The sequence below is a fragment of the Strix uralensis genome, chromosome 33 (genome assembly GCF_047716275.1).
Source record: "Strix uralensis isolate ZFMK-TIS-50842 chromosome 33, bStrUra1, whole genome shotgun sequence".
Classification (NCBI taxonomy): Eukaryota; Metazoa; Chordata; class Aves; order Strigiformes; family Strigidae; genus Strix; species Strix uralensis.
In genome coordinates, this window is record NC_134004.1 from 2,750,832 (window position 1) to 2,759,908 (window position 9,077).

At 70.0% G+C, this 9,077-nt stretch overlaps 2 protein-coding genes across 5 annotated transcripts; both read left to right on the forward strand.

Moving 5' to 3' along the window:
- Positions 1-1,781: 1,781 nt before the first annotated feature.
- Positions 1,782-4,655, forward strand: NR4A1 (nuclear receptor subfamily 4 group A member 1). Its single transcript, XM_074853922.1, has 6 exons — positions 1,782-2,707; positions 2,965-3,094; positions 3,209-3,360; positions 3,441-3,643; positions 3,727-3,905; positions 4,020-4,655. Exons 1-6 carry the CDS (start codon positions 1,910-1,912, stop codon positions 4,274-4,276), a joined length of 1,719 nt encoding a protein of 572 aa, XP_074710023.1. The 5' UTR covers positions 1,782-1,909; the 3' UTR covers positions 4,277-4,655.
- Positions 4,656-6,574: 1,919 nt separating this feature from the next.
- On the forward strand, positions 6,575-8,417 carry ATG101 (autophagy related 101). 4 transcript variants are annotated; one of them, XM_074854000.1, is made up of 4 exons: positions 6,576-6,608; positions 7,117-7,405; positions 7,539-7,757; positions 7,872-8,417. In XM_074854000.1, exons 1-4 carry the CDS (start codon positions 6,592-6,594, stop codon positions 7,941-7,943), a joined length of 597 nt encoding a protein of 198 aa, XP_074710101.1. In that variant the 5' UTR covers positions 6,576-6,591; the 3' UTR covers positions 7,944-8,417. The 4 variants fall into 4 exon arrangements, with proteins under 4 accessions (XP_074710102.1, XP_074710101.1, XP_074710099.1 ...); XM_074854001.1 differs by having other exon boundaries at positions 6,575-6,608; positions 7,539-8,417; XM_074853998.1 differs by having other exon boundaries at positions 6,595-6,661; positions 7,539-8,417.
- Positions 8,418-9,077: the final 660 nt, after the last annotated feature.

The following is a 9,077-nucleotide window of genomic DNA, read 5'->3' on the forward strand; positions in this document are numbered from 1 at the left end:
CGGTAGCACCGGGGGCTCGGGGCGTCCTGCACAGTGCGTGGGGTCGGGCGTCCCGGTGGCACCGGGGGAGCGGGGAGTCCCGGTGGAAGGGACCGGTCGGTGTCCGCCGTGCGGGGCTGGCCCTCGGGGGTACCCGGTAGCACCGGGGAGAGCTCGGGGAGCGGGGAGGCGCACCGGGCAGGGACAGGCAGAGCGAGGGGTCCCGAGGAGCGCCCGACGCCGGGCTCCGGGAGGAGCCGTGCAGGACCGGGAGCCGTTTCGGGGGGGGGGGGGGCGGGCAGAGACACCCCCAAAGCGGGCAGCGCCCCGGGAGCCCCGAGCAGAGCGGTCACGGAGCCGGAACAGGCAGCACCGTGCGGGCAGGAGCGGGCAGGCAGCACCGGGGACAAGGCGGTGCGGGCAGCACGGGGGACGTCGCGGTGCAGGCAGCACCGTGCAGGCAGCGCGAGGGGGCAGAGCGGTGCGGGCAGCACCGGGGGCATGGCGGTGCGGGCAGCACGGTGCGGGCAGCACCGGGGGCATGGCGGTGCAGGCAGGCTCCCCGCTGCCCGCACAGGCCTGGCAGCGGCCGCGCTTTGGCAAGGCAAGGCAGCAGGTGCCGGCAGGGAGGTGGGCAGCGTTCCCCCCCCGCCCCCCCCCCCGGCGCTGCCGGCTGCTCTCGCCCGCCCGCGGTCCAGGGCCCGGTGCCAGGGGCTGCCACCAGCCTCCAGGCCTGGGCACGGGCAGCTGCCTGCACTCCCAAATGAGGAATCTGCAATTAGCGCCCGGGCCGTGGGCAGCGTGGGGGCTGCTGCCGGAATTTGTGCCCGGTCCCACGGGGGGGTTCGTGGCAGGGGGGACCCCAAACGCTGCCAGCGCCTGGGTGAGGGCAAAAGGATTTGAATAAGGAAGCGGCGACCGCGCCGGGCGCTGCCCGCTGCTGCCAGACAAACCCCGCGCCAGGCCGGCGGGAAGCGTCGAGGCTTTGCATGGCCCGGCCGGGATTTGCAGCCGGGATTTGCATGTGGGTGAGGAAAGCAGAGCCAGTGTCCCCCCCGCCATGTCCCCAGCGCAGCCTCGTGTCCCCTGGAGGGGGGGGCCAGGAGGCAGCTGGGGGGTCACCCTCCCCTCTGAACCCACCGCCTGAGCCCGGCCCAGCCCCGCTCCCCAGCAGACGGGCACAAACCCCCCCCCCGGGGCACCGGGAGAGGGCTGGGGGTCGATGCCACCCAGTGGGTGCCAGGGCTGGACCCACGCTGGGTATTTTTAAACGCGGCTCCCAGGGCGGGTATCGACTTTCTGGGCGCCGGCAAAAGCTGCTCGGACTTGGCCGGGGGAAGCCGGGGGCTGGCGCTGAGCTGGCAGCGGTGCTGTGCCGGGGCTGCGGCGGCCGGGGGCCAGGCACGACGTGACCTTTAAAGGTCTGCAAGATGAATTACATTATCATCTTGCCACCGGGGTCACTCCTGGCTTGGCTTTCAGCTGGACCCGGGACTCCGGCGAGGTCTTACGTGCGGCCGGATCTGTGCCGGGGGGCTGCAGGGCCGGGGGGGCGGCTCTGGCTGCGTTTGCTTTTCCGAAAGGCTTCGAAACGGGTTGTGGGGGGAGAGTGGGACCCTCGAGCTCTGGTTCAGCCCCGGCTCCGTCTTCCCCCGGCCGGGCTCGGGAATCCACCGGCCACATTCCTCCCTCCTTGCCTTTCGGCGGCTTTGCTAAGCCAGCGTTTTGGGGAATGTCCTTTGCACCCATTGGCTGGGCGTGACCTTTCCCAGGGCCGCCGGCAGCTCCGGGGGTCCCACTCTGGCAGGAGGGGGATCCCGGGGAAGCCCCCGCGGTTCTCACCCCGTCTCATGGGGCTGGAGAGGCCGCGGGGGGTGGTGGGTGGGCGCGGTGGCGGGGTCCCCGCTGACGCCCCGCTCTCCCCGCAGAGATGCCCTGCATCCAGGCGCAGTACGGCACGGCGGGCGCTGGCCCCTGCGAGCGCTGCCCGGCCGAGCTGCTGAGCCCCGACGGTGGCCGCTTCCCCATGGAGGTGGCCGGAGCGGATCTGGCGGCCGCCCCCGCCCTGCCCAGCTTCAGCACCTTCATGGAGGGTTACGCCGGCGAGTTCGACGCCTTCCTCTACCAGCTGCCGGCCGGCAGCCAGCCCACCGCCGCCTTCAAGCTGGAGGACTTCCAGGTGTACGGCTGCTACCCCGGCGCCTTCGGCGGGCAGCCGGACGAGACCCTCTCCTCCAGCGGCTCGGACTGTTACGGCAGCCCCTGCTCCGTCCCCTCGCCCGCCACGCCGGGCTTCCAGCCGCCCCAGGCTGCGGGCTGGGAGGGCTCCTTCGGGGCTTACTCACCCCCCCCGAACTACGAGGGCGGGCGGCCCTGGGCTGAGCCAGCCAAGGGCGGTGGGTCGCAGCCCCCCTTCTTCGCCTTCGGCCCCCCAGCGCACAGCCCCGGCGGGGCCGCCGGGACCCTGAAGGGACAACCAGGACCCTCGCCCCGCCTGGACCCGCGGCTGCTGGACACAGACGCCTTCGCCCTGGGCCAAGGTTCCTCCGGGGGCTTCGCTGGGCTGCCCCTGGCCCCCCCCTCGCCGCTGCTGGAGGGGCCAGCGCTGGCCCCCGCCAAGGCGCGCAGCCCCGGGGCGGGCGAGGGCCGCTGCGCCGTCTGCGGGGACAACGCGTCCTGCCAGCACTACGGCGTGCGCACCTGCGAGGGCTGCAAGGGCTTCTTCAAGGTAAAGGGAACCCCCCGCCTCTCCCCTTCACCCCAACCCGCTGCCGGGATGTTCCCACAATGCTTTGCAGCAGCGGGAGGATGCTGCGGGTCACCCCGGGGAGGGGCAGGGCAGGGAGCGCGGCCCCGGGAGCCCTCTCCCCGCGGACGCGGAGCCGGATGCCGGGCTGGAGCGGGAGGCAGGGGCGGACAGAAGGGCTTTTGTTCGGCGGCTCGGCGCCCGGGGCTGAGCTTGGGCCGCTCCTTCCCCGCCCGCAGCGCACGGTGCAGAAGAACGCCAAGTACATCTGCCTGGCCAACAAGGACTGTCCCGTGGACAAGCGGCGGAGGAACCGCTGCCAGTTCTGCCGCTTCCAGAAGTGCCTGGCCGTCGGCATGGTCAAAGAAGGTACCGGGGTCCTGTCCTGGGGTGGGGGGGGGGTCCCAGCAGGAGCGTAGTCAGGGAGGGCTCTGCCAGGCTGCGATGAGGACAAACATACTCATGGCATGTCCCTCACCGCAGTGGTCCGGACCGACAGCCTGAAGGGGCGGCGGGGCCGGCTGCCCTCCAAGCCCAAGCAGCCGCCGGACGCATCCCCCGTCAGCCTCATCACCTCCCTGGTGCGGGCGCACATCGACTCCGTCCCCAGTGCCACCAAGCTCGACTACTCCAAGGTAGGGCCGGTACCAGCCCCGCGCCCTCCCCGGGGTCACGCCGAGGCCGAATCCTGACCCCGTCGCCGTCCCCGCGACAGTTCCAGGAGTCGGCGCCGTGCCAGTTCGAGAAGGAGGATTCGGTGGACGTGCAGCAGTTTTACGACCTGCTCACCGGCTCCATGGACGTCATCCGCAAGTGGGCTGAGAAGATCCAGGGCTTCGCCGAGCTGCCCAAGGAGGACCAGGACCTGCTGCTGGAATCAGCCTTCCTCGAGCTCTTCATCCTGCGCCTGGCGTACCGGTGAGCCCTGGCGCGGCGTGGAGGGGAGCCCGGGGCCGTGCCAGGGGTATAGGGGGGGTTTGACCCCGTGGTTGTCCCCGCAGCTCCAAGCCGGAGGAAGGGAAACTCATCTTCTGCAACGGGGTGGTGCTGCACCGCCTGCAGTGCGTGCGGGGCTTCGGCGAGTGGATCGACGCCATCCTCGAGTTCTCGCAGAGCCTGCACCGCATGAGCGTCGACGTCCCCTCCTTCTCCTGCCTTGCCGCCCTCGTCATCATCACAGGTGGGACCCCCCCGCCATGGTCCCCACCCCACCGCTGGGCCCCTTTCCCCACCCAGCAGCCATCACCTTGGCCTCACACCTCTGTTCCCCGCCCCGTCCCCATCCCCTCCGCAGACCGCCACGGGCTGAAGGAGCCGAAGCGGGTGGAGGAGCTGCAGAACCGCATCGTGGGCTGCCTGAAGGACCACGTGGCCGCGGCGGGGGCCGAGCCGGGCCGTCCCGGCTGCCTCTCCAAGCTGCTGGGCAAACTGCCCGAGCTGCGCAGCCTCTGCACCCAGGGCCTCCAGCGCATCTTCTACCTGAAGCTAGAGGACCTGGTGCCCCCCCCGCCCATCGTCGACAAGATCTTCATGGACACGCTGCCCTTCTGACCCCCCCCTGCCTCCACCGGGGACACCTGGATCGCCCCCGGGGACGCTTGGGTCCCCCCCTCAGATGCCTGGGTCCCCTTGGAGACACCCAGGTCCCCCCATGTGCCTTCACGGCACCGGGCACAGACGCACAGCAGCCCCGGTGCCATTCCCCGCCCTGGGGGGGGCATCGCCGGTGCGGTGCTCCCCTTCTCCCCTGTAAAAATGCCCCCGTTGTAAATAGCGAGCGGCCGGGTCCTGTACAGAGCGGGGAGCGCAGGGACAGGGAGGGGGCTCCAACCCCCCCAGCCTCGTCCCCCTCCCCTTTATATTTTTTCTTTTTTTTTTTTTTTCCTCTTTTGGCCATTTTCTGTATATAAACTTGTACGTACACTGAGAACCATTGAAATCTCTCATGCATCCCCCCCCCCCGCCGTTACTAATATCATCTATATTTAATAGAGGGTGATTTGAGGGGGGGTGGCTGGGCACAGCCGCGGCGCCGGAGCCGCACGTTGCCCACGCTGCTGCCCTTGAACCGTCACTCACCCCCGCGGCGGCGGCTGCCACGGCCCCGCACCTGTCGCCCGCCTGATTTATCCTCCCCAAAATAACCGGGAAGCGTGACCGCGTCCCCCGCCGCGTCCCCAGGGACGTGGCCGTTGGCAGGGTCAGTCGTGGGGGGGGAGCTGGGGGTGTGTGTGATGGTGGTTGGGGTCCCCATCCCCACTGGTGACAGGGTGGGGGGCCCGGGGTGGGGTAGGGGACACGCCAGGCTGGCGTTGTCCCCTGGCTTGTCCCCTTCCTCCGGCCGGGGACAGCCTGGCCCTGGAGCAAATGTTAATGGGGACACCAAGGGCCGGCGCTGAACAAGGGCCACATTGAGGCGCTGGGCCGGGGGGGCCCTGTGGCGGCGAACAACAAGGGCCCCTCTGTCCCCTGTCCCCCCCCCCTCTGCCACCCACCCCCGCCATGGGGAGAGCGCTGACGCACGGCGGGGCCGTGGCCAGGGGGTCGGTCTGTGGGGGGCCAGGAGAGCCCCCCCCCCCCCCCCCCCCCACGGGGATGTGGGGGGCACAGGGTGGGCTACCAGCGTGGGCCAGGAGTGGCCGTGCCACACTGTGCCATGTCACAGCTCAGCACCCGCCTGTCCCACCGCCCGTCCCGGTGCTGACCCCCACCCCAAAGCCACCAGGAGGCCACCGGCTGCGTTGGAGCGGGGTGGCGGGTCCCTGCCCCCTCCCCGCAGCACAGGACTGGCCTCTGCCCACCTTGTCCCTGTCCCCAGCCCCGTCCCTGTCCCCAGCCCCTTGGCAGGGGTGGCTGCAGAAGGGACAGGGACGATGGTGCCAGCAGAGCCAGGTAAAAATAACCCCGCGGCCGGCTCCAGCCATGCCGCTTGCCCTGGGGCCGCACGGCACAGACACGTGTGTCACGGCGTGTGCCCGGCCCTCGGCCCGGTGACACCCCGCAGCCGCAGCCCTCCCTGTGATTCGCACCAGGACTCGTGTCCCCGTGGCAGCGGGGGTGGCCTGATGCCGAGACTGGTCAGGGGACACTGGCGTGGCACGAGGCCGGTGCCCAATGTCCCCATGGTGTCCCCAGTGTCCACATCCATCCCCCTGTCCCCATGTCCCTTTCTCCAGTATCCCCAGTGCCCCATGTCCCCCTGTCCCTTGTGTCCATTATGTCCCCCTGTCCCCAATGTCCCTTTCTCCAGTATCCCAGTGCCCCATGTCCCCGTGTCCCCCCCGTCCTTTGTACCCATACGTCCCCCTGCCCCCCATGCCCCTGTGGTCCCACGTCCTTGTGTTCCTGCTTTCCCCCTGTCCCCCCTATTCGTGTTCCCCTTGTCCCGGTGGCCCCATGTCCCGTGTCTGCATGTTAATCCCCTTGTCCCCTGGGGCCGCGTCCCCCACCCCGTCCTGGCCCATGGCGCTGCGGGGGTCACCGGGGGTCACGGCGCCCCCCGCCCCGCTGCAGTACCGCCGCGGAGCCTCCAGCCCAGGGGGCGCTGTGCGCCCGGGAGCGCCCCCTCGGGGCAGTGAGCCGCTCTGCGCCGCCACAGCCCCCAGCTCTATGGTGCCCCTTCCCGGAACGAACCAAGCGGGCGGAGGCGCGGGGGGAGCGACCGGCGGAACGCGAACGGCCATTCAGCTCCCGGGGCTGCACCGCAGTGGGGGACGGCATCGGTGGGCGCAGCTAGAACGGTGCGAGGTGTAGATTGAGGGAACGCAGCGGCGGCGGCGGCGGGAGACGCCGCCACTTCGATAGACGGTAAGTCCCGACCCCCCCATGCAGATGGGCTGCCCCACCTCCCTCCTCCCCGCGGTCAGATGGTCGGGCCCGGGCGGTGAGTGCGGGCCCGGCCGGCGGCCCGGGGGGGGGCCGGGGTCCCGGGAGAGGGTGAGGGGGGCCGGGACCGCGGGGGTGAGGGGGGCTGAGGTCCCGGGAGAGGGTGAGGGGGGCCGGGGCCCTGGATGAAGGCGGCTGGGGCCGGGGTGGGCCGGGGCCCTCGAGGCTGAGGGGGGGCCTGGGGCTCTTGGTGTGTGTGTGGGGGTCGCAGCGGGACTCCTGGGTTCTTGTGGGGTATTGGGGGGCCCGGACCGCGACCCCTGGACCACTGTGATGTGGGGGGGTCCGTATCGGGACTCCTGGGTCTCTGTGGGATGTGAGGGGGCCAGAGCAGGACACTGGGGGGTCGAGGGGCGCCCGGACTGGAATATCTGGGTCCCTGTGGGGTGGGGAGGGCACACACGGGGACACCAGAGTCCCCGGGGGTGGGTGAAGGGAGCGGCTGCTACCCAAGCAGGGGCACAACTAACCCCCCCTGCCCCCCAACACCTTTCTTTCCCCCACAGGATCTGTCGTTGTGCCCGCCCCAGAGCCACCCCCGCCATGAACTGCCGCGCGGAGGTGCTGGAGGTGTCGGTGGAGGGGCGGCAGGTGGAGGAGGCCATGCTGGCGGTGCTCCACACCGTCCTGCTGCACCGCAGCACCGGCAAGTTCCACTACAAGAAGGAGGGCACCTACTCCATCGGCACCGTGGGCACCCAGGACGTGGACTGCGACTTCATCGACTTCGCCTACGTCCGCGTCTCCTCCGAGGAGCTGGACCGGGCCCTCCGTAAGGCCGTGGGGGAGTTCAAGGTAAGGGAGCCCTGCGGGGACCCGGCAGGGCCGAAAGCGGGAGCTTAAAAACGTGTGGGCTGTGCCGCGGCCTCGCCGGCGAGGGGAAGGTGAATCCCTGGCCCCCCCTGAGCCGCGTGCTCTCTCTCGGCAGGACGCGTTGCGCAACTCGGGCAGCGACGGGATGGGGCAGATCTCCCTGGAGTTCTACCAGAAGAAGAAATCGCGCTGGCCCTTCCCGGATGAGTGCATCCCCTGGGAGCTGTGGACCATCAAGGTGAACGTGGTGAACCTGGCTAACGAGCAGGAGCGGCAGATCTGCCGGGAGAAGGTGGGCGAGAAGCTTTGCGAGAAGATCATCAACATCGTGGAGGTGATGAACCGCCACGAGTACCTGCCCAAGATGCCCACCCAGTCGGAGGTGGACAACGTCTTCGACACCAGCCTGAAGGACGTGCAGCCTTACCTGTACAAAATCTCCTACCAGATCACGGACTCCCTGGGCACCTCGGTCACCACCACCATGCGCCGGCTCATCAAGGACACGCTGGCTCTGTAGCACCGGGTGCCAGCGAGGCAGGTTCACCCTCTGGGACAGCGTCGCCGCTCGGATCCCTCCTCTCCACCTCCAAAAAGCCTCTGCAAGGAGCTTGGACGTGGCCTGGCCCTTAACTGGGGGGTTGCTGCTGGTTTGGTTTGCGCCATGTCCTGGAGAACCGGTTCAGCAGCTCCCAGTTTGGCTGAGGGATGGTGAGTCCTGGGGTGGGAGGTGCTGGTCGGCGCCTGTGGCATCAGCGCTGGGCTCGCAGCCCGGCAGATCGGCCCGGAGTGGGGGCACGTGCCACCCAAACCCCCTCCCGCCGTGCCAGCAGCCGCTCCAACTCGCTCTGCGTGGCACAGCCAGTCCCACGTCACCGTGTGTCCCCCCCCCTCCGCCTCGGTGGCACCCCCGGGGCTGAGCCGCTTCCCCGCGGGGCCCGGAGCTGCACTCGCTGCCTCCTCTGCGGCAAAAATAAAAGTATTTCTCCTTCCACATGGAATTTGGTCACATCCTGGCAGTTGAGGGGGTAGTGGGGTGGGGGACAGGCCTCTGCACCCCTCCACAGCACCGAGGGAGGGGGCAAAGCTGCTTTCCCCACCCCGGGGGGGGCATCTGCTGGGCACCAGCGTCTCGGCAGAGCAAGGGGGGCCACGCGGGCGGCAAAGACGGTCCCTGACATCACTTAAACCCTCCCTGTCTGTCGCCGCACGCCCGCACTCCGCTCCCGGGAGGAAGAGGAGGAGGAGGAGGAGATGAACGCCACGCTGGCCCAGGCCAGTGCCCGGGGGGACACGTGGGTGGCCCAGGCCACCCAAATCGCCATCGTCCTGGTGCTCTGCCTCGCCGTCGCCTTCGCCATCTTCTTCCTCGGCTGCAACCTGCTGCTGCAGGCGGAGAGTCTGGCGGCCGCCCCGGCGCAGGGCGAGCGGCGCCTGTCCCGCGAGGCCGAAGGGGCCACCGAGGGCGTGTAGGGACTGGCCCCAGCCCAGCGGACGGACAGACAGACAGACGGATGGACGGACGGCGGCATCTTTGCCTGCGGCATCTTCGGTGGCGCTTGGGGATGGAGCGGGACGGTGCTGGGGGCTGCAGCGTCCCTGGCTTGTACGGATGGATTAAAAGGCAACGGGGGCCGGTCCTGGGCCGGTTCAG